General features: G+C 47.8%; 2 protein-coding genes and 1 long non-coding RNA gene across 10 annotated transcripts in view; 1 reads left to right on the top strand and 2 right to left on the bottom strand.

The window, feature by feature from the left end:
• The window catches only part of LOC121593173 (opsin-2), a 57,421-nt gene that overhangs the window by 91 nt on the left and 32,536 nt on the right, over window positions 1–24,794 (top strand). The window contains exon 1 of one of the 4 annotated variants that reach the window (XM_041915317.1): window positions 17,493–17,759. The exons of 1 other annotated variant lie outside the window; for it this stretch is intronic. The gene's annotated coding sequence lies outside the window, so the exon portion shown is untranslated. Of the gene's footprint in view, window positions 1–17,492; window positions 18,282–24,794 lie in introns of those variants that run through there. 2 more of the 4 variants (XM_041915318.1, XM_041915315.1) reach the window with 2 other exon arrangements.
• LOC121593176 (carbonic anhydrase 7) lies at window positions 15–10,595 on the bottom strand. Of its 5 annotated transcripts, none has more exons than XM_041915326.1 (7): window positions 10,494–10,595; window positions 9,236–9,489; window positions 3,395–3,439; window positions 2,235–2,399; window positions 1,428–1,566; window positions 1,029–1,362; window positions 15–679 (listed from the first exon to the last, which is right to left on the bottom strand). In XM_041915326.1, the coding sequence occupies exons 2-7, from the start codon at window positions 9,375–9,377 to the stop codon at window positions 332–334; spliced, it is 1,173 nt and encodes a 390-aa protein (XP_041771260.1). In that variant the 5' UTR covers window positions 9,378–9,489; window positions 10,494–10,595; the 3' UTR covers window positions 15–331. The 5 variants fall into 5 exon arrangements, with proteins under 5 accessions (XP_041771260.1, XP_041771258.1, XP_041771257.1 ...); XM_041915324.1 differs by lacking the exon at window positions 10,494–10,595 and adding an exon at window positions 10,230–10,487; XM_041915323.1 differs by lacking the exon at window positions 10,494–10,595 and adding an exon at window positions 10,241–10,487.
• LOC121593181 lies at window positions 20,885–23,086 on the bottom strand. The gene is made up of 3 exons (XR_006004741.1): window positions 22,720–23,086; window positions 21,617–21,862; window positions 20,885–21,557 (listed from the first exon to the last, which is right to left on the bottom strand). It is a non-coding gene; the product is annotated as an uncharacterized LOC121593181 (long non-coding RNA).

Genomic DNA, 24,794 nt, shown 5'->3' with positions numbered 1-24,794 from the left:
GCAATACTTTAAAATACTTTTTAATTCGTTTATTTGATAATTTTCCTAAGCGATGCGCTCTATTCTAAAAATCTTACATGCGAGCTGTATCTGTTCTGTGTTTGTGTGTTGTTTGTGGCATTAAAATTGTGCTTAATTAGCGCTTCCTCTTGTTCGTATCACGGTTCACTAGTAGCTCTCGCTCTCTCTCGCTCTCTGTGTCTCTCTGGTAACAATGTAACGCGTGTCGGTTGGAACTAACACCCTCGGGATAGTCTATTACAACCCTACGTGTGCTTCCCTACTACTCTAATCGCTATATTTACAACTGCAAAGGATCGGTTATAGCTCTTCAGTATCGTTCCGAGCGAAGGAAAGCGGTCCATAGCAACGGCAGCGCGACAACTGCCACCGACGACCACCGAGTTGCGATCGTTGGTGTGCCAGCATTGCGCGGATGCTTTCTGCCGTTCGGATCGCTGGGTGCTTTTGGCGTATCGTCCGACCGGCCCGTATCGAGCTGGTTGGTGTCAACGCCTGCTTCCGACGGCTCCTCCGGCTGCTCACCATCCAGATCGACCTGCTTGATAATCTCATCCGTGTTGTAGAGCACCACCCGATCGCCGAGCGGTTGCACCGGACGGAAGTTGTGTGTCAGTGGGTGTCCTTCCTCATTTTCCAGCGCTCGGAATGCTTGTACCTGGAATTGGAGTTGGAGAGCCATTTACAATATGGTCAATTTTGGGTCGCCATCAAACGCCATTTAATTGTTTTGTTGTAGGCTTGAAAATCGCGATCGTGACCTGCTGAGAACGGTTTAAAAATAGGATCAGTTGTTAATTGCGGCGTCACAATATCGCCTTACATCGTCACCGATATCGCCCCCCATGCGAACGATCACCCAAGCAGTGACACCTTGGATTACATCTTTTTATAGATAATAGATTGGTTGATACGCGGGGTGTAATTTAATTAACAGTGAGCCACTAAAGCAAACCACACTCCCCTTGCTTGCCGATCACCACCACCACCACACAGCTTGCGCTTACCTGTGCGTGCGATAGTAAGATCGGTTCCTTAAAATCGATCCATGTGACCACCTCGCTGCAGGGCGGTGTCGTCAGCGACCCATCGTACGTGTAGTAATGCAGCAAATCGTCCGCAATCAGATCCTTGAGCGATGGTGGCGTATCGAACCGGGCGGAAAGGTGGCTACCGGTGACATTCCCCAGCAGCTCGATAAACTCCTGATACATGGGATTGTCGTCGGGCGCGATCTCGAAGAAAAACGCCAACACCGTCAACCCATCGGGATGGTTCAGGGCGGTGCGTGCGTTTTTGTACTCCTGCTTGAAGAACACCACGTGCAGCTCCATGGGAAAGCTGGAAAGATCACCGGTGAAGTAGCGCAACATCCGAAAGGCAGTGTGTTCCCCCCCCCCTCTTACCGATGGTTATCGATCATGTCCTCGCTGCCGAACGTATCGTTATCGCCCCAGTGGAAGTGAAGCTGCGAGTACTCGTAAACGCCCGTAAGCGGCCCTCCAGACACGGTCGGCGTTACCTCGGACTCCATCGTGACGACCACTGTGAAGAGGAAAGCGGCGAAATCGGTTGTACGTTAGGGCGTGCTGAGGACGATGGTGGCGGGGCGCGTGTTTGCAATGCTCGTAGGCGTAAGGGTGCTAATTTGAAGCACCTCACGTTAAGCGTGACCGTCATTCTGTTCACCCCGTGGCACGTGGCGGCGACGCGTTCGGAAGACGACGCCATCGAAGGATACGGGATAGCGCGATCGTGGTTTGGCGAATTGATTAGCAAACTCAGGGTTGTCTCGCATTACTTCAATCGTACCGAACTAAACGGGGAGCGTTGTTGATACTTTCTTGTAATTACTAAGTTACATTTTATCGTTTTAGGTAGCCAGTGGGGAGGGAGTGATCGCCAACGACCAACCTTAAGTTGGCCAATTGACACGACACGACACGAGCGATGAGGTAGCGCACTAATTAACCTTCCGCGTGGAAGCTTCCTGAACACGAAAGACACGCCTTATCTAAACACCTTCGAAAACGACCCGTTTAGGGTGAGTTCTAATTAGCGTTGGACAGACAACAGCGAAGGTGACCGAACCGTTTCCGTGTGCAGTCTCAGATTTTGTGGCCGTTTTGTTTGGTTTTCGGGAGAAATGTTTACCAACTGTTGTTGAGTTTACTGTGCAATGTAGCAGTAAAAGCAATATCGAAGCCACTTACCGGTATGGCCGTTGTTGGTGAGGTTCGTTTCGCGGGGTGAAACATCAAAGCCCTGAAACACTAGCGGTGGCAGATTGACCTTCTTCACGTCGAGCGAGTTGATGTTGATAGGGCTCTGGTGCTTGCCGGTGCAGGAATTGTACTGCTCACCCCAGTGGGAGGGTCCTGCACGGAAAAAATGAAAGAACTTTTCGTTAGAAACACTCGTACACGTGGGAAATAGTAAGCGCCGCACACGTGGCACTTGTAACGTGCCAAGCTCTCGTTATCATTAATCACTTTTTACATTCTTTGTGACAATACATCACAATATACACAACAGCCATACTGCCCCACCCGCTGCCGCCGCTCCCTTGTCACTGTGATGCGCAAGAGTTAAGCAAACGATGGCCAGTTCTATGCCGAGACCGAGGGCCGACCGACTCGAATCAATTATTCATAACTCGTACGCGACACAACATCGACAAGTGCACAATTTAATTATCCCACGCAAATGGAAGCGGAGCAGCACGGGGAAGGGGGGAGAGAAGGGGACCGTCCCGATTGATCCGATTGTGAAAGCAGTGCAGTGCATGTGCGCCTCCCCAGGTGCATGACGATGCAGTTGGGAGGATCTGATGGTGTGGGCAATATTTGTTCTGCTTCCACAGTTACAGCCCACGTCATCGCGGTTCTTCCGGTGGAACGGATCGGATCCATTTATCTGATGATCAGTTCACGTGCGGTCTGTTGTAAATGGGGTGGGTGGGTGAGTGTGTGAGCCAGCTAATGGTTTGCCTTCGGTCGGTCCTTTGCGGGTGAAAGATGTTCGATGAAGGCTCCTCCCAGAACGACTCACACAGTAGCACGAAGGGCGGTAATGGAAGCAAATTCCACCAGGTTCCACCACAAAGCGTTACGCTTCGTTCTATTAGACCAGCAACACATATCCACCAGTGTGTGTGTGTGTGTGTGTGTGTGTGTGTGTGTGTGTGTGTGTGTAGAGAGAATTGGATTTTAATGAAATAATTGTGCAGGCCATCGGAATTGCGCTTGCTGGGAATGCATTTTTCACGCTACCACCATTCTCGGGTGGGTCGTTCGAGGTTTACGTTGGACGTTGGAGTCGTAAGGGACACAGTTTGTAGGGAAATTATCTCTTCCCTCCACTGCACACCTACCTTTATCGCCATCGTATCCAAAATCCTGTGCGTGGCCATAATGGACTGTAAAAGGAGAGTAGGAGAAAAAGAGTAAATGTTTAGAGAAATTTTACCTCAATCGTTTAGATCACGAGATCTATGAGCTGTTGTGTGTCTGTGTGCATGTTTGTCCACAGCAACTGTCCGTAAATCATGACGACTGTCTGGTAATGGGTTTCTGCATGATCGATGTTTTTTACGTGTAGATTGCCCACCTTTGGGTGCCACCCAACATACAACAAAGAGAGCTGGTGTTCCAGCTGGTCATGGATTTACGGCGGCCACATGGCCGCATCCAATTTCGCCCCCAATAGCCATGACGTCGTGTGGAGCGTTTAAAAACCACAACAACCACACAAAGCCCACTTGCAGAGTGTGCTGTGCAGAGCAACGCGCGAATGGATTGCATTGCTTCGGTTAAGAGCCTCAGAGGTCCACTCCATGGCCGCGCTAAGATGCGAAACATCCGCCCAAGCGATGGTTGTCGCACAGAGAGACAACATCCCATCATAATCCGGTGCCTCTGGAGCTCAATGTTGGCCTGGGGCTTGGGGTTGGGATTTGGAGACAACTATGTCTTGGCCAATTTAAAAACAAAGTTCCCGGTATTTTTCCCCTCCCTCTCCCCCCCCCTTCTCTTCCTACCCATAATGCGGTCGGCTATTACGTCGGCATGGAGTGAAAATTGTGTTTGTCGGTCGGCTGGGGCGCGCGCGCGCTCACGCGGTATTGGAAAAATCAATTTGACTTCCTGATTCGTGCCGCTCCCGCCGTGTGTGTGTGTGTGTGTGTGTGTGTGTGTGTGTGTGTGTGTGTGTGTGTGTGTGTGTGTGTGTGTGTTTGTGTCGTGATCGACGCGCTTACATGCGCGCCCATAAAAACCTCCGTCGAATGTTTGTGGTAGCAATTTTCACGTTGCAAACCAAAGCCCGGTCCGGCGGAGAGCGGGTTTTCTGCGGGGCATGGATGATGATGAAATTGCCAACCCATGCGCGTGTGTTGTGTTTGGGAGTTTTGGAGTTCTGCCGCGTGCATGAGCAGACTCGTGATCGCAGGCGTAAATCTCACACCTGATTTGACCTCGCGGACACATTCTTGATTAACCCTGAACTTGCGTGATATGACCCCCCTTGGAGTGGGTACTTCATGTTCTAGGGTCTCACAATAAAGCCATCCGGTACAATGATCTCCGGAGCGCGTTAGGGGTTAGCAGCCGACACAAAGGGATCAATATCAACCCGCCGCTCGAGCGCTCTGCTTGCAATGGTCTTTATTGATTTAATTGAAAGTAACCATGAGAAGACGTGTGCCTGCCTGGGACAACTTGATACTCCAAGCCGGCTTGGTACGAAATCCGAAAACGCCCTTCTAGCGAATTATATAGATCACACACACACACACACACGAGCACACAGGAAGCTCGTGTACGACACACACGGCCATTAAATGTAAACCCGCCAGTGTGTCTCCTTTCTCTGCCAGCTGGTGTGGTGTGCCGAGCAGCAAGATCAAGTGCAAGTGCATCAACATCTACTCACTGGGATGCAACAATCCCATCGGCACTAATTGACAGGGACCATGTGTGTGTGTGTGCGTGTGTGACAGCCCTTGTTTTATGGGTGTTTTATATGTTTTACTGCAACTGTAACTGTTTGATTCCATTTGCTACCCATACACCGTTTAAGCGACACTGTCTCTCTCTCTCTCTCTTGCGCCCAGCGGAGACAAAGTCCGCACAAAAGGAAACGATTGCGGCGTGGAGACTGCAACACCCTCGCTTCGCGCAATTGCTTCTAATGACGAATTATTAGCGCAATTGACACTCCATCGTTGGCTCATTGCTTTCGGCTCGTTCGATGCGGGTTTGGGTCGTAATGACGGACTGTCCGCCGCTTACTTTCTTAACGCGGACCTTTCCTTCCTGTAAGCCATAAATCAACAAGCTTTATGTCAATCATGCTGGGGACACGATCAGGGCGAGAGATGCGTTGCCCGATACCAATCTGTGTTGTCAACGCAAAAGCAGAAGCTTTTCCGGCAAAACAATCGCGGTTTTTCGGGACGGATGTGAGCGCGTTTGTTTTGTTGTCGATCGTTAGGCGCTACTAATGCACTGCCAGTCTTATCAACCGGTGCATCAGTAATGCATCATTTGGGGGGACACAGCCGGGAAGTGAGCCGGGGGTATTGGCGGATGTTGCATATTTTATTCAAACGATCACACCACCGCCGCCCCGGCGTGTGTTTGAAGTGCACACTAATGTCGGTGTTGGTGCAGGTGCAATCAAGCGCCCGGCTGCAATTTGCTATGCAATCTGGTTGGAGGAGTCATCGGGCTGAGAGCATCGGGCTGTCTCCCTCCTGGACGGCCCCCCAAATGGCCTTCTTAATTGATTTTTCCTTCTGCTATCTTCTTGGTAGATAAAGCGATTCTAGGTAGAGGAAGTGATCAACTCAAGTAGCAGTATTCCTGTTTGCAAAAACGCCAAGTTCCGGTACTGTACTGTACTTGAACGCTTGTTTGGATTGTGCACTTGAGAAACAGTCGCCACTTGAAGCGATGTTTCATTTCGCAATATTATATCATTTTGGGCCGATTGTGGTCACCTTTGTGGAGCTCCTCTAACCTTGGGGGGGAGAACGTTTTCAGAGCATTCCAAATAATGCATCGTTCGTTGATGCATCGTACAAATGCAGCCAAGACACTGCAGATATGTTGATGAAGTTCTCACCAAGTGTTGGAACGCACACATAAACCCTGTATCACACATAAATTTTCCATACAACGACAAGTTTTTCCCATCCTCACCCCAAAGTTGCCCGAGAGTGTCGAAATCAGCTCAGGTACTGGTTCGTATCAGAGATCAGGCATCAGACTTGCGAACGTCTTCCCCTTGAGGTGCCGCCGTTACTGTACTGTACTGCCAAACACAATGCCACCGGAATTGCCAACAAAACGTGGAACATGACATGTGAACGATGGCGACATGAGGGAAATAGGCAAATGATTTAATGTCTGGAAAACGTCGCTTAACCTTCCTCGTCTCTCTCTCTCTCTCGCTCAGGTTCAATGTCAACCGGGCAATCGTTTAACCGGTGGCATCGGTCATTGCAGTGGCTGAAGCCAGGGAAGATTGCGTGCTTATGATAAATTGCAACCCAAAGCACCTCATCTCCTGGCGCGACGATGCGCACCAATCCGGAAGTTGACCGCTCAAATCCGGATATCTAAGAAAACACATTCGCTTCCCCTCCCAAACACACGGACCATTTTGCAATTGATTGCCCGAGCATGAGGGAGGGAATTATCACGACCCTTTTTTTGTGTGTTGGGAGGGTGTGGGAGTAGATGGGGAAGGGACAGTAATCGTCGATAAATTTGCGTCATCAGTCATCAGAAATCTCATCGCAAGGGGTTAAAATTGCATTAATGGGGGCCCTGATTTGGTTGGTTTGTTTGTTGAAGTGTCCTTTTTTAATCCACACCAAGCTCTCCTTCCAGAAACAAAAACCGGTAGCAACCGGTCGACGGAACTCATCCCACGTATGATGATGAACTTTTTAATTTACTTCCAATACTGTTTATCGTCTTTTTATCGCTCCATTTGAATATGGCTTACCTATTGCTACGTCATCCCACCTAGATTAGGTTTCGTGGTGTTGTTGGCATTTCGCTGCTGCTCTGTCCAAGGTCAAGTTTAATGTTTGCTCTTGTGTCTGGGGTTTTGTATCCCTAATTTAGTGTTTCGCGAATGCCAGCCCCAAACAGCATTATGTCACAGCGTTTTGTGCCAAAGAAAAAAGACCCTCGGCTTCCCATTTGGACACGAAAACGGGTGATCATGATCGCGCAGCAACCAGCTGTTTCTGCTCTCGCGCCGTTTGGAGGAGCGCGCGCGGTTGCAGCAGCAGCAGCAGCAGCAGCAGTAGGGTGCAGCTATTGTACGCGATGAATATTCACCATGCAGTCAACGACCATCGGCAGGAAATGAAATGTGTTCTGTGGTGTGGAATAATATGCAAACAAAAAATAAGCGGTGCTTTACACTATTCAAATGTGACGAGTGTGCGTTCAAGTTTGCGCGAATATACTGATCAGCTGGTAAACGATCATGTGCAAGAATCGTGATTTATATTCACTGCTTGCTGCGTACGGAAAGTTCCTTCGCTCGGTTTCTTCAATGGGCAAATTGCATGTAAACATTGGCAAAGCCAAACCAAACACTCTAGCCCACCATTTGGGGGAGTATAATTCTCAAGCTATCGTGAAAATTCACAGCCCACAGTTCGAATTATGATCCACAATAATGATGATATTTACGTGCCGGATTAATTCGGATCGAAAACTGTCGCACTCAAACACATCGAGGAAAATCCCTTCGGTTGTGAGTCAGCGTGGAAAGTTTCCTATTTACAACGCGTGCGGTTCACGGATCCAAATTGCACTTGAAAGCGAACAATGTTGTCTTACTTCCATTTGCTGTGAAGGTCTTATTAACGTCTTTTTTTTTTTTTTTTTTTTTGAAAAGCAGCATTCCCAGTGGATGATTTTACTACGGCCGGTTACGGGCAGCTCGTGTTTCGCATCATTATTTGTAAAACCCTGACCGTTGCGAGCAAACAACCGTTGGCCTACCGAAGCAACCAAATACCAAACCGACCGTCAGACTTTGTGTGACACAGTGTCGCCGAAGCAAAAGAGAAGATAAAGTAACCCCCCCCCCCCCCCCCCCCCCCCCCTATACAATCCACCTGATTCTTAAGTGAGCGAGTGAGCTCTGCTCGGTACAAATTATTTTCGGTTGCCGTGGCGATCGCCCTCTACTACCACATGCAAGCGCGCGCGCCTATTTATAGGCGTAAGTATCGTAAATAATTAAATGCTGTCAGCATTTCAACCACCATCACACACACACACACACACGCGCGATCACACCAGGTTTGGGTTTCGGTCGATCGCCGATGATCGTGATCGTGGCTGTCAGGATGTGATTATGTTTAATTGAGCGGGCTAGTATCAGCTGATCTGTGGGGAATGTGAGCTGAAGCGAGTGGAATTATGTAAAAAGCGACAAGAGCACAGCAAACAATGGGGGCCAGATCTATGCTACGATCGTTGTCAAGAGCGCATGTGTGCGTGTGTGTGTGTGTAATCCTGATGCGTTTATTATCCCAATCGTATTATTTTGCAAACTTCCTTCCCGCCAAACTCACTCACTCACCACGGCGGGGACAAAGTGGTGTGACCGAGTGCGTCTAACTAGCTTCAATTGAATGAAATTTTTGCAAGGCCTCCGAATCCGGCCCCACCGATGTCCGATGTCACCTCCCGGGGCCCTTGTAACACCTCCCTACCTTTGTTGAAACTATTTCGGTTGGCTCATTTGGAAGAGTGTTTTAAAGGCTTTTTCTTGCCTGCTTAACCGTTCCTAGCTGTAGGTTATTACTCCCTCACAATCGAAATTAGAAAAAAAAAGACATTAAACACGCACACTCTCAGCGATAATTCGAGTTCGTACACACGCCTTTTTTAGGAAGCGGATTTGTTTTGCATATGGACGACATTTTTCCGCTTCGTTTACCATTTCCTTCATTGTGCCGATGGTTTCAGCCAATGTCCAGACAACACAGCCTTTTATATATATTTATATGTCTGTATGGAACCCTCTCCATCCTCTTCCGTCTCGTCTTATACCTCGAAATCAAAATAAAATTTAAACCATTCCCCTCCCCACACCAACGCATTACATGTTCAACACCCGACGGTGGCAAAAGGGACGGAAACCGGTCGGGGTGTGGAGTGTTAAATTGGAAAATTACCTGATAATACCAAAATTGATGCGATTAGCATAACACCACCGCCAGCGCCACTGCTGCCCCGCCTTCGGTGGCTTCTACTACAATGGCCGACACGAGCCGCCATCGTCGTCGTCGTCGCCGTAGTGGTAGTCGCAGCCATCATATGCTGGTTGAAGCTATTCGGCGAAGCGTCTTAAATGGTAGTCGTCAGCGCCGTCAACACCACCACCGTGTACGCGATCACACTTTTGATGCACACGCAGCTCGATCGCACTCTGCAACGATTGAACAGATAAGCGGAAAGATCACAATCACTCACACACGCTCACGGCTTTTCACTTTCCCGCTTTTCCGTGCAAACCAACCGCGCGCGCGTTCCACCATCCCCAAACCAATCAATCGTCAATATCCATACTACGCGGACAACGTTTCGCAAAGCCCGACGAATCAATAAAATCAATTTACTTTAGCCACAACACAACACCCACTTCCCCGTCCGGCGTTCTGCGGCGATTGACGGACGTCATCGTCTCCCCCTAGACTGGTAGTCCAAGAGTCCTCATCCAACTGCCGGCGCACCCTGATGCACCGACACCCACCCAGACCTAACAACAATGGGGAAAAGGAGTTTGTAGGAGAAGGGAGAATAGATTATAATCGCACGCACATCGACACTTTCACCCCGTTTCGGAAGTCGATTCGCTGCAATTCACCGTTACACACACTTACACACACGCGCGCGTACGAAGAGTTACGAAGAAAGTGTTTGCACATATTGAAGCACGCACGGGGGTGTGTGTTCTGGCCTGGAAGGAACGATCATCGTCTGCAAAAATGCACTAATGCTCACCACATGCTTCATTATGTATGCGCGCAACCTGACCAAAAACCCTTAGCAACAAAACAAACCCCGATCGCATCCGCCTTTCGCCCTGGTTTATGTGTTTCCCTTTAAAAACTCAACACTACTGCACTACTTCTACGAGTTGTTGGAGAACAATGTTCGTGTTCTTACGATGCGCCCACCTGCAGGGGTAATGGCGATGCCGAGGAGAGACTGAATGCGCGCGTGATCAAGAACGGTTGGTCCGGTTGGTCCCTCCTAGCCCTGCGACGTCCAGCGAAGAACTGAGCCGCGTCTGGGTGGACACTGTCACTGATAAACCTTCTCGCCGCGGCACACACACACAGGCACGCACGCGAGCAAGCTTTTCCAGGCGATGCGATCTGATTTTTCTCCGCCGAGATGGATCTCCCTAGCGCTCGCACGGTCGCTCACTATCGAACAATACGCGGTTTATCGTCCGGATCGGATGAAGTTGTCATCGGTTTGTCGTCTTCTTCGGTTTGCCGCCCCCAGGGGGACGATCGTTGACCGAATGACGAATGCGCTCTGCCTGCCAGACCGGCAAACGGCACGAACACGCTTTGAGAAACACTGCAACGGTTCTTATCGCCCGTGCTTAGGAAGAAGCATTGTAATCCAGCACAGCGAGGGACAGCTCATATATCAGGGTGGAATTGCTTACTTTTAGGGTCTTAGACAGTCGGAAACAGGTTCCTTATCGGACACATCCGTCTGTTTTACGGTGCTCTGGGACGTTGATTGGAGGGGAGAAGAGAATTTGGTCAGACAACTTCCGTTCGATTACACACTTCTGCAAAGCTTCTGACATCACTCACGCACCAACGGCACTGGACGAACAGTGCTAATTCGATTGTTGGTTGTGGAAATTATCAGCGTCGGACGTATTTTCGCACGTAACAAGAGCATAACGGTGGGACGGTTTTTGGCATGTGGGACTAAAATATCAACCAGTTGTGCCTGCCAAGACTGGTAAAAATCGTGCTCAATTAAAAGCAGCCCTTGAAGCCACTAATTAATGACTGTTTTGAGGCATGCCCAGGCCCATGTGTAGATGGATGCAGATGACTTGTAAAATTGGGTTTGTTTTGATTTGAATGCTCTTTCTACCACCAAGCGACCCTGCCAACGACTCATTGACTTTATCCCCTTACGTGCTAATTCCTATGTGGCAATCGTTATGTCCCTGGCAACATCGGGCAACACAGTCAGGGGATCGATCAAGACGTACCTTGTGATATCTCAATACAGCCGAAATCCAGCTCAACCATTCGTAACACATCAAATCAACTGAAAATGTAAATAGCACAGCACAGTACCTCACAGGTGGATTTGTCGAGCTCTGCGGGTGTTGCTACTGCTTTTACTCGCGAGCCTGCGTCAGCTGAGTGTTGCGTTCGCGTTGGTTTGGTTTTTTCATATTCGTTCGCTCGTGTCGCTTCGTTAAGTGGTCGGTCTCTTCGTGACCAACTCTGGCGCACGGTGATTTATATTGTTTTCGTTGCATCTCTCTCTCTCTCACCCGGTCAGCAACGCCCGCGTCTTGTGGTCTCACCCACAACCCCCTCACAGTCCCTCTCGGGGAGAGGGTGCTTATGCCTGGGAAACTGACACAACTGATAGCTCGGCTTCATAGGCGTCGTTCATCCTGCTCCCTAGGGGGGACGAGGGTCACTTGTGTTGTGTCCATCGGCACATTAACAATGTCACACAAGCGGTTAGAACAGGGGGAATGGCATTTTTCCTGCCGAAAGGTAGGCGGGGAGCGATTAAAAATGCAACGCGCCTCTCTTGGGAACCACAGGTCGGCAATTGCAACGATGGGTGGGTGGTCTGTGTTTCCATTCTTTTTTTTTTTTTGTAGTTGCACCGCGTGGACAGGTAAGCGTGCACGTGGAAATGCAAACACAGGATGACTTAAGGACAGTCGGACGTTCGAACAGGAGACCAATTGGAAGTGCAACTTCGCTGGAAAATTGGATGGGATTGTCGTAAATGAATAAATGAAATCTATTCAATCCTTCTGCTTCGTTTGCGGCGCACTCGCTAAGGTCAAGGATGAACGGAATAACGTGCTTATAATGATGGTGGTGCACACGGCATTCTGATAGTTGTTAACGTTTGTGGGTATGATATCACTTTGCTTCCGTGTTTGTTCTCCCGGGCAAAGGGAGGGAAAGAGTAAAAGCGTCGATAAGAGGTTATTTTAATGAATAGTTTTAGCAGCTTAAAATTGCTCCATTTACATGGCATTTTGCTGATCTTGACCCGGATATGAATGAACATGAGTCAGAACGTGTATCGTTTTGTTCTTCGAAGGTCATCTTCAGCTTTTTGTTCATTTCTTTTGCTTTATACTGATGAGATCCGTTCTAAACTCTAATGGGAATTTCAATGTAAGCTCTCATGGGAATTTCAAAGCTCTTGTATATATATTTTCTTCCTGCGTTGAACATTTCTATAATTTTATATATTATAGATAATGGCCTATATTTTATGATAATGGCCTGATTTTTCTCCTTAAATATTACACTTGTTGAAACACTATAAACTAGTTGAAGAATGGAATTATTTTTCTTACCTCTTTCATCTCTTCGCACTTTTGTCCGATATTTTCCCACCGTGCTCTACCGGGCTACTGTATGCCAGCTTGCGTACAACTGTTGTGTGCAAGAAAATTTCTTCTAACCAAGGCAACACAGCATGCAACGTTCCGTTTGGCGCAAATTTCCTTTCCCATGAAAACATTTGCCAACTTAATTTGTACGATTTTTCTCACACTGATTACAACTAAAAAATTTCCCCTTAATAGCTTCTCCAAACATCAACACATTCTGTCCAAGAATGTGATGCTTTTAAGTTTACACATTGGCAATCTTCTTCCAGCAACCTGTTACATATTATGATTTATTCTGAAAACGTTTCCTCTTCAACCTTCAATTCTTCAGAAATATAGCTAATGTTTTCCGCTGAACCGGTCAATCATCCCAAATATAGCTTTGCATGAAACCGAGAACCTGGGCGGTTTCCATAGTTCGTTCTACCATACTCCGGAGACGGACCTGTATAAACATCTTTAAATTTGCCCATCGAACCCATTCGGATGGGCACCGAGTGAATGTTAGTCAGAGTTCTTTAAATTTCAACAGTTTGGTTTGTAGGGGCTTTGTAAGCTTCCTTGAATTTTCAGTTCTCACTAATGCAGAAGTGTGCATTTGTTAGCACGTTCTTGGAAGAAATTGAAAGACAGCCCGGCATCACCGGGCAATTCAATTCAAAAAGCGGCTTTGCTCATTAAAATCGGTCAGAACAAACAATTGAAAGTGAAGCTTCAGGGGGGGGGGGGCAGACAGGCAAGCGAACGGTCTTTAAAGATCAAAACAGTGTTCCAGTACAGTGGCATCTTAGCACTAGCCAGAGCAGAAGCTTCAAGCCGAGATTATATCAACAACAAGAAGGTTAGTAAAAAAACATCATTTCCTTAAGCAACCCGGGGATGCCGGGAGATGGGAAGCCGTCTTTTGTTTCATCTTAGTCCACTTAGTGTTCGGTGTGATCAGATTGTTTTTCTTCAATTTCTGGAAACAAATTAATTATCAATAGTGTTTGTCTTTTGGGCACAGGCCGCGTGCAGTTTGTTTTTCCAATTTGTTCTCCATATCATTAGCTGTAGGCCTCTCTCTCACACAGTCTCCTCCTCTTCTCATGGGACACCTTCTTATCGCCCGTGTCTTCACATCCAATCATCATGATTCGATAACTTGATGTTTCGATTTGTGTGTTCGCCTGTGTGTGTGTGTGTGTGTGTGTGTGTCCAGGAACGTCCAAAGGCAAAAAGTTTCGATGCGTGCCTTTAAACGACATATCGGAATCGTTCAATGTCCTGATTGTATGGGGAAGGAGCTAACGCCGCCAACAATCACTGCCATGTCGTGTCGTGTCCATTGCCCCAATGGGAGATGGAAATGATGCGCAACAGTGTGCTAGACCGGCCATAGGAAATCACCCATTTCCTATCCGAGCTGTGTCCATCGGTGTCCGAGAAGTTCCGTCGGTTTGCCCTTTTTTTTCGTTTCGTTGCCAGCTAATGTGATAAGCTTTCGGGTAGGTTATGTAAGGTGATGTGTGTACGTACATGCGACGACATCCGGACACAGAGTAGCAGAAGTTATGTAGTGAATATCTCTCCGGAGAACGTTTATGAAGGAATGGTGGTAGGAAGCAAGGATCGGTAGCTTGGGAGACATTGCTTTGATTTACATCCAACCACAAATCATTCAAAGATGATCAAACTTAATGTGATTAGTAACGGGGGGACGGGAGCGTGTGCGGAGGAGCAGCAAAATCAATGGAAATGCTTTCACCTAAGTTGCAAACAATGCTTTACAAAAGTGTCCCTAACTAGACTTTGGTTCCCAGCAGGTTAGTTTTCTGTTACCGCAACCACATTCCTATCTATTTACTTGCCCACTGCACGCAAGTGGGATTAATTTTTCATGAAGCTTTACACCAGACATACTCACACACATGCTACTGCTTCGCGCTCCCTACCACAAGAGCACTAGACGCGAAGCGGAAATGAAATTATCTCACTTTTCGCCATCAACTACGTACTTCTTGGCGTGATTTACTCTACCAAAAGTCCAACTTCGATCGAGAGTGGACGAAAAAGCCAGTCGGGGAGACTAGTAGGATGCTGTGGGTGTGTTTGCGTATCCGCTTCGGTTAGCCGTTTGCGTAAAAAGCTTCCCGGTGCATGGTCCTTTCCCCGTTGCCAAGGAGATGGACGCGCCGAAGAACGGGGGTTGTTTTCTAAAATCTGATCGATTGGAAAGCGTTAACTTCGCATTCGCACGGGGAAAACTAACTTTTTTAACTCAACAAAAACACACACACACAGGGAAAACGAGCAGAAGTTACGAGAGTTTATTTGTTTCCGAAGTAAATTTGTTTCCAACTCCACCACCGGTCGTTTGTTGGGGATTCATTTGTGGATTTTCCCATTTGCCCCAAAGTGAAGTAGCTTCCCTTCGATTCTTGCTCACTTTAATCTCCTTTCAATCCATCCCGTCGAACACGCGTTGGGTTGGCTTCATTCATTTACACATTTTGCGGTTCGTCTTCTGCTGCTGCTGCTGCTGCTGCTGTTGCTCTCGTTATCGTCATTTGTATTGCCATCGCCAGCGCGCAATGATACGTGATTCCATTTTCTTATCTTTCGGACCTTCGCGGCGTTTTCTGGCGGTTTATTCTTGTTGGTTTTTTGTTGCTGTTTTTGGAAGTGTTATTTATACATTGGTTACTCTTGTTATCCTTTTTCTTGTGCACTTGCAGCGCTATAATGTTTAAATGAATTAATTCCCTCCCTATTTGGTGAACCCTTTTTTTGCGGGTGGATTAACCTAATCCAATTGAGGTTGAGTTTTCCCTCTCTCTCTTTTTCTCTCTTTGTGTCTCAAAATTCACATATTCTCTTCTCTATTCCTATCCGTTTCGAATACCATTTGTTGCTACACATTTGTATTCGTTTCCGTCTCATCCATCATAACGAATGGCTTCAAAGTCCTTTCTCTTTTTTTTTGCTCATTTCGTTACTTCATTTCACGATTGTGTCTTGTTTCGATTAAAACGCCCACTGCTTCGTATTAAGATGCGCTCGAGCCGTTCCTTGGCCACAGTCTCATTTGTTTTCCTTTCCTTCCCTCTACCCGCCGCCGCCGCCGCCGCCGCTTCTCGGTGTAGAAATGTGCTTCGCTTGCAACTTTGACTTTCCCCCAGGCTTCATTCTCCTTCATCGCCCATTTTCTGCTTTGATTTCCAGATCCCAGTATATTTACCTTCGAGTATGCTAATCACGGAAAGGAGAAAGACGTTAGCATCGTTGCACCTTGTCTGAATGTGCTGCCGGTTCCAGAGTGCCGCTACACGGTTCGTTTGCCATTTGCCTAACCCCGAACGGGGGAATGGCTGCCGGCCGGCCCTCGGTACACACAAATCCGAGAATAAGAATAACCTTTTGCGATCGATTTTATTTCCGCATTAGAATAACAGGGTTCGGGGAAGAAAAACATCCAATAACTTGGGCTTGGGAACGGAAACAGTTCAGCAAAGATGGCTCCCGAAGTTCCTTCTCCGTCCCCTCAACTTCCTTGCCCTAGTCTGCCGAGCTTTTCCCAAGCAAAAGTCAAACACTCTTGCCCACTCGCAATGTGATCAATTGTTTGCACTTCTTACTGCGCTCTTTACCACTAGGGGGGGGAGTTATCCCACTTCCGTCCAGCGAAGATCTATCCCAACCGGCAAGCCTCACGGCCAAGGGGCCAAGGGGAACAACAATGGCGGCAGGCTCACTGTGTATAGAAGGTAATGAAATTTGTGCTCAGCCAATGCCAATGTCAAATGGTGTTTTCATCATTGATACCGTGCTAAACGATTGATCTTAGCTTGCTGCTTCCGTTCGTACGTGTGTGTGTGTGTGTGTGGGGTGCACTCAGTATGACAGGGCACAAAATTCTTAAGGAGTTTCTGTCCCCGGAGATGCTTATTCAAATTGACATCCCAAAGCAGCGTGGATATAATACAAAAATGCGCTCGTCCGCGACAACGCAACCTGACAGCACGCCCGCCATCCCTCTTCTTTGGCAGGAGGGAGGGGAAGAGGGGAGCCTGGACAAAACTTTAACCGGCCACCACTGCCGGCTTGTTGCGTCTTAAGCGAACGGTCGGGAGCGTAGGTCACGGTCGAGTGCCGGGTGACGCGGAAGCTCTCCACAGCGCAAGAATCCTTCAGCATTGTCAGGATGCTGCTAAAAGCAGGAAACTCGATGGTCGTCAGAGGTTTGATGGGTGGTTTCCGAAGCGAGTGACCGGTTACTTCCGGCTACTGCAGCACCTTACCCGCCGTGGCCGCGGGGTAAGTGTTTTTCCAGTGGAAGGTCCTTGCCGAACAAGTGTGTCTAGAACAAGGACGAGCACACACGAGCTGCTCCCGCCAACTGATAGCGCTGCTGTTATCACACGGTGAGAGCAAGAGAGCAAAACCACGCTATAGAGAGAGGGAGAGAGCCAACGAGATCCTGGTTGCCTGCGAGCGCAAATGAGATGGAGCAGCATCCTCACTCTCACCGCTGGCGGGCGTTTGGGTTGAAGAAGGATATGTCCTGCTGCTGGAGCAATTTTCTCTCGCTCCGATGCGGTCTCGCTTGCACACCCTCGCTCAACCGATCGGGGGGCTCGGGCATTGGATAAGGCAGCAGCAAAAACCCCACCGACCCACCCCGCCATCCACTCGAAACGAAGCGGAAGAAAAGCCGGTTGGTGCGTGGGAAGTGGGAAGGCAGGGCAAGAGTGTCTGCAAATGCTTCACTCCGGGGCCCATTCGGGTGCTAGATATTCGCTGACGTTGGGCAAAGTTCAGTCAGTTCGCAGTCACGCTTTCGCGCGCAAGGATCGCAGGCGGCAGTGACACACACGCGCGTTTTTGGTCGTTCGCACACGCCGGCAAAAAACGGATCGCCCTCTCTGTGGTGTAACGGTTGTGGTAACGCATGGTAACGGGGCTGCTGTTGGTGGAAAGCAATGTAAGGATTACAGGCCTCCCGAAAAAAGAAGGATAAAGTACTTAGCATCAAGAGAAGAAACCGATTTAAAGCGATTTACCGAAACGTGACTCCTTTCTTAGTACGTAAGTGTGTGTGTGTGTGAATGTGTGTGTGTGTGTGTGTGTGCGTAAAGTGTTAGTTAAGAGTTACATCCTGTGGCATCTTTAGAAAACAGTGTGAGGTCTTTAAGCGCAAAAAACCCCAACGAATCCCCAAAGGATGCGTAGCGAAGCGGAAATTAAAAATTCAAACTTCACATAATGGTCCAAACGTGTGTGCGTGGCAGGTGTGTGGACGTACTGCCTTCCCATTGATGGTGATTGGTGGTAGGTGTTCGGTGCAAAGTGGCCTCAACCGCGGAAGGACGTGAGAGCTTTTTGTCCTGCCGCCACTTGGCCGGCTTGGAGGGTTCGTTCGTTGACTTAAACGCTTTCGCGCGTGGTGGCTTTAGTTCTTCCAGTGGAGCCCTGCCCCGCCGCCCCTTCGCTTCCCCGGTAATGGGTGCCGGTGTGTGTCAAACTCCGATCGTGCTCGGCTGAAGAAGCCATTTCTTCGAGTGACACCAGCCAGAACCAACAAAAAACAGGGCAAAGGAAGCAAGGTGAGAGCATAAACGTGGCCTCCTGCCCTATAATTCCGATTCTTTTCGCTGACTAAGTACAGTTGAGGGTGAAGCCGCCACTGACCATGGTAGTTCCCCCGGACCAGGAACCCCTCGTAAGACACACTTTTCGCTGTGGCTGCAGAATTAAGTCCTGTGAGGGGGGGAGGGGGGAAACTCTCGGCTTCTTCATCCTTCACTCAAACAAGTGTCAACGGCTGTCCCGGAATTTGTTTGCCTTTTCGACGTGTCGGGAAGTGGGTTCCACTCCCGGTTCCAATTGTTCTTCCTATCCTTCCCATCTCTCTCTCTCTGTCTCTTCACTGCCTGCGTCTGGCACAGTGACGAATTTTGGGTCAGGGGGAAATGCTTTTACCGCTGAGCGCCGCCGCCGCCTCCCCGTACAAGGTGAAATTTGGCACGCACGAGAGGAACAAGAGCAACCTCCCCAAATATGGAGCCGTTTTGCTCTGTGATTTCTTAGAAATGGATACATTTACCCCCTCCCTCCCCCTCCTTTCCACCTCCCTAGAGAAGATCATCACATCTCTACCATACCAACAGCAGCGGGCAGCAGTAGTGGAGACGTAGTAGTACCGCACTTCACTTACATGAATGTGACATTATTGACAGATATTGGACGGACATTCGCTCAAAATACACATCCTCGTGCGTGCACACACACGCACGTTGCCAGGGTCCGTTTTCCCCAATGCGTGTATGTGTGTGTGGCTTGGGGCATAACGAACTTCGAGTCAACGAACCAGCAGCAGCAGCAGTAGCCCCCCCGCATGGCGGGCTGCCTTTCACATTCAATTTGTCAGCCTTCATGTGCGAAAAAGTTTCCAGCAGCTGCCGCTTGTTGCTCATGTTGCCCATTCTCCCCCTCCCCACCCACCTCCTTGCCAATTGCCCGTTATGAAATACTTTGCCACTGTTTGCCACTGACAAATAGCCGGCCGTCCCGCATCGCAAGAGTCCCGTTCCCGGAAGCAAATGTGTCTTGCGTTGCGTTGCGGTGGGCAGAATGCGGAAGTTCTGGTAACTGTTCTCGACATTCCGTTCCATGGAAAAGGGGAGGGGGGAGGGGGGGGGGGCATTTTTCACAGGAAAATTTGAGCAGGCCTTTTTTATTGCTGTTGGACTTCCCTTTTTTTTGTTTGACGGACATCCGGGATCCATCTCCCTACCGATCGATCGAGCCCTGAAGCTGGTGTGGCAGTTGCAGCAGGAACAGCAGCAGCTAATGCTCGATGATTTATGAAAATCCCTACGCACGGATATATTGCTGTTTAGATGGTTCTGCCGGGCCCTGCTACACCCCCACCCCAGCATCCGTACTCACCTCACCCTGTATCAGCTGTCTCAGTCAGGGCGGGTAGTGACGGAGCACTATCAGGAGCATTGTTTGCACCGAGGAGGCAGTAGAGTAGAACTCGGCATAGAGAGCCGCCGCACTGGCGGGGCCAATAAATTGTCCAACCTGCTGCTAAATATTGGCAGCAGGAATAAACAAATAAATCGATGAAAATCCAGGAATTATTAGCGCGTGGGAGATGCCGGCCGTCGTTTAAATCTCGGCCAGCTTTAATGGTTGATCCTTTAGGCGCCGCCGGTAGTATTCCGTTTCCGGGTTTTCTATTAGGCTGTACCGTGTTTTCTCACTTGTCTCTCCGCTGAAAAAATACACGAGCTTTTCGGTTCGCTTGTGCTTATCCAATCAACAGGCTGCTGCTGCTGCTGGCGAACATTGCGGCCTGACGCCTTTGGTGGGGATGGTGGGAAGGCTGCTGGGATGTTGCCGTGGGTGATGATCAGTTTAATTATTTTTCACATCTTATCGGCAGCGATGCCGCTACCCGGTACCACGTTAGCGTTGTTTAAAGTGTTTCACTGTACCGGGAGTGTGTCTTGTTTTTCCCCAAACAGCTCGTTAAACTTTCTCCCTCTTGGAGCTCGTTGGAGCTCGTTAGGGCTGGTGCGAATTTCTTTTCTTTGGAGAAACATCGTTTGAAGAAGCTGTCTCGGGCGTCTCGGGTTCGGGGTTCGCGGATACAAATGAAATCAGCTTCCTTTCGAGCTTGTCAGCGACGGTGGTGCCAATGTAAGGTTTTTCCCCCCGTCATCACTGTTCAATAAGTTGTAGTTTCGTGCGAAAATGGCTGTTCTCCGTAGTGTGTTCTCTGTGATGTTTGTAGCAAAGTGCTGTGTATTCCTTTACGCCCTTTACGGCTTTAAGTCCTTGTTATTGTATGTTGACGCACGCGAATGTTCTTCAAGCGGGGGTTTAAAACACTTCAAAGCACCACTTTTGTCGGTGGTTGTACCGTACAGATACAAGTGATAGGTGCATCATATGAATCTCCATTGCTACAGTTCAGAAATCGTACAATTGGAAATCATATTTTAATGGATTTGCCAATATTTGGAATAACTTTCATATTGCGAATAGTGTTTTACTCCCTGTGTAGTACGCCAGGAAATCGGTGCTTCTGTAATGCTCCAATCGTAGTAGCATATCGCTCTGCAAACAATTCATATAAATCACTGCAATGCAAACATTCGCCCTCTCTCTCTAACTCACTCTCTGCTTCCGCAAAAAAGGGACTCAGCAATCATAGAATTTTATTGCATCTAGTACACACACACTCACACTATCAGGCAAATGTTCATAACACGAATCCTTAGTATTAAAAGTTGAGATTGCCTCCGGCCTATCGAGATAAATGGGGTATGGAGAAACACGTGCACGCGGAGGTTGTTTTCATCTATCATGTAGTTTTTTTTTTGTTTTTTTGAAATTGGAAAACGATTCCTGGGGATGTACGCGAGTAGCTCATAATCCCACCCCATAGTTATCCTGCGGCGTTTGCTGAACTCGGTGCAATTTCACCAAAGCATCCTCATTGCTCCTTCCCTCACCGCACCAGGAGAGAGAGAGACGCTTTTTCCCAGAGTTTTTTTTTCCCATTTTCCTGTGGTTTCCTTTTTTTGTTTTTGTGTGGAGCTTAGGGTTTTAGAGCTTTTTACTCATCCGCTTAAATGAACCACATTGCTTACATTTCTAATCCTCTGGACGCTGAATTCACACCCCACTAACGGCTGTTGGACATCGCCCCCCCCCTTCCTCCTTCCTTCGGGTGCATTCTCCATGTGGCCGTTTTAATTGTGTATGTGCCACTTTCTAACAAAAGCTGTGCTTTTAAAATAAGACATTCTGCGCGCTGCGTGTACGGATCCTTTTGGGGTCTCCCCGCACCCACCAACTCTTCCCAACTGGAAGGGCCAAATATCAAATTAAAAAAGTTTATTTCTTCCCCTTTTGCCCGGCTCACCATTGCTAATGCGCTTTCACCTCATCACGCTCCTCCTCACACAAACAACGGCAAACAGCAGCACAGCCATTTAGAAGAGAACCCGTTTGCGAATGTCCTTTTTCGCCCGTCGTCGGCGTCGTCGTCCCGACTTAGCGTTTTGCGTGATCGAATCTATTTTTACGACTGTTTCTTGAGGTGAAGAAGAGCAGGAAGCAAGCAAGCGCCACTTACTTTTTGTTCATTACAACCCCCATCCTGGAGCGACTGGAGAGAAAAGGGTTTATGGAATTAATCTTTTTGCTCGTGCAGAACGACGATCTATCTGTCATTCTTGGTTGCTCTTGTCTTATTAAGTGTTTCCTTCGCGTTTTTGTGGGTGTGTATGTGTGTGTGCTTAGTTCCCCTTCATATTCTTCGCTCGCAAGAAGCTTACCCAGTAAGATTCTTGAGTGTTTTTTGTCTTTTTTTCTTTTGCTCATGAGAACAATTGATTGTGTTGAAAATCGGGGTAGCATGTTACTTGCCTAGTCTGTCCACCCTTCACCAGCGTTAGTGTATTCCTTCTTTTTTTTGTTATTATTAAATGAAGAAAATGAAAATATCAAACAGTTAGTGCACAACTCCGGAACGAACCCCAATCGCCTTAGCATTTGCCATGGTAGATTTGATTCTGCGTCGATTGTTCGTTGCTGTGTCCAATTTTCGGGGGGAGACCGGACCGAATTGTTGGCATGCTTTCGATGAAAATGAGGCCACATTATATTTACTCACACACACACGAGCGATTTTTTGTGTTTTCATCCTCCCGCAATGTTCTTTATTGCTTTTTGGCTCACAAGGAATCATAAAGGGGAGGGACACCGATTAAAGCGAGAAGCGCTCTGAGTGTGTAAAAGACGACTTTAAGTGTTTGTAGGCCACAAAGATGTCCTGTCTGGTGCGATGTCCTTTGGGAGGATGTAAACAGCACGTCGACGGCTTTTTCAGGCTTCGCCGCCGTACTTGCCATGCCAAGTTTAAACCACCCACCAAGCACCTAGGTTTTCGATCGAATGTCGTAACATAAATCATACTTTTTGCGATGGTTTCTGCGAAATCCCTCGTCTTCCATCTAACCTTACCTAAAGCCACGGTAACATTAAAGTCCTTTCTTCTCGCCACTTCTCGAGAATTCTCGCCACTCTTGGTCGTAGGGAGGAAAGCCAGCACTTTTCCTAGCTACAATTTCTTATGCACACGAAACTTGCTCCACGGAAGAGGGTGAAAGACACATTTTCCGGTGAAAAAAGAAACACCACACGCATATTTCTTCCGCACTTTATGCCCGTACGTGGTTTTTCTGAGCTTTCGAGTAAAAGTGGGATTAATTTCCCTATATGCACTTGCTTTTACGCACCAACCAACCGTTTTGCCTCCTACGCGCACAGTACCACACGCACATACGACAGCCAACGCTTGCTAGATGGATTAAAGTCTTTCGTCTGTACTGTAAGGGCAAAAGTACTGTGTGGTATTATACCTTCAAGCTCTGTTTCTCCAGTGTCTGAAGCTTTAGTTTGAAAATTCATCAAAAATCATCTCAACAAAACCTTCATTCTCAAACAGGCGGTTGTCTGACAGATAGTGAAAAAAATTTCTGACACTAGACCGCACACACACACACACACTGAGCTCTCAACAATTCGGATGAATAAATTATTCAATTACAATTCCACCACCTTCCTCCTCTCCGCCTCGGTGTGCCTTGCGTGACCTTTGCGTTGGAGGAGATGGATCCGTTGAACAGGCGTTGATTCTTGATGAAAATTCAATCCACCCTTCCTGGAAGAAAGGCATATACGCACACGTTAACCTCCCTCAAAAACAGGTGGGCGATTATAAGTATTACTACTGATCGGTGTGCTTAGTAGTGGTACTAGTGGTAGTAGCAGCAGTAGCGATGTGCGTGAGATATTGATCCTTCCACTCCTAGGAAGAGTCATCTTCGCAATCAAGTCTTAAATCGAACTGAAAAATGGATGCTTTTATGCCGATCCACTACCCACTTGAAAGCTCACGCCCGATCCGCCGAGCTTGAGCGAAGCAACATGCATTAGCAGCGCCTACTAAGCATTCTAGTTAACCATTAAACGAAACAGGAGTTTTCAGTCGAATGCAATCAAAGTAAGGTTTTGAAGCAGCACAAATCAATCGACAGAACGTATATGTCGGTGCCGTGACCAGGATACTGCCAGGATGAAATAATTATCAATTAATGAGCTTTCGTTCAGGAGAATACGTCGACCGCAGAACGTTCAGTTCGGGCGAATGAATCACGTTTGCTACAAATTATCATAAACTCCCAGGAAATGGCACACAGCAACGCATTGAATTCTCCACTCTCTCTCTCTCTATCTCTATCTCCCTTTTTCTATCAATATAGTTTAATGGAATGATGAATGGTGAGGAAATTTCAGAATGATTTTTAAACAAACGCACCATTCCTGCATAATTATTTATGTCCGAAGTTGGAGGGAAAAAAGTTGAACCATAAAATGATTTCCAAGCGAGAAGCACGGAGGGAAACTTTTTCCATTTTTGTTGAGCTATTTTTTTTTTTTTTTTGCCATTTCGGCCAACGGCCGTGGTAACGTTAAGTGATTCTCAGTTTAATTTAATTGGTTCATAAAAGAGATGCTTTTTTTGCTGGTTCTTGTTGCGAAGCGTGAAATGAGGCAAGAACCACAATCAGCTTGAGCGCCATTAAATTTATTTACTGACCACACACACACACACACAAACGCATTCATCGACTATCAGGTCCTCAGAAATGCTCCAGGAATGTGCATCGTTACAGTGAGTTGGTAGGAGGATGTCATCATGTTTGAATAACTTTTAATATATAAATTAAATCGTTTACCAACCATGCCGCGAAAACCCTTAAAAGCGGTCCCTCATTCGACATCTCCAAGTGGAAAAGCGTATAAATAAGTGCACTCTGTTATTGACTTTGTAGTCTTCGAAATGCAACGTTATCCCAGCGTAACGTGGCGGTATCGACGGTGAATGTTTCGCTCGCGATTACTATTAAACTTAGCCCAAAAGTTTGATTGGATTCATGAGCATCATCGCGATGTTACTAATTGCTTCCCTTATACACACACACGGCAGTTGATATCTCGTTTACTACCAACTCTGTCGATCGTTGCAATAACCT

This window comes from Anopheles merus, chromosome 2L (genome assembly GCF_017562075.2).
Source record: "Anopheles merus strain MAF chromosome 2L, AmerM5.1, whole genome shotgun sequence".
Lineage (NCBI taxonomy): Eukaryota > Metazoa > Arthropoda > Insecta > Diptera > Culicidae > Anopheles > Anopheles merus.
The sequence above is the reverse complement of the archived record's forward strand: the minus strand, read 5'-3'. Positions and strand labels throughout refer to the sequence as shown.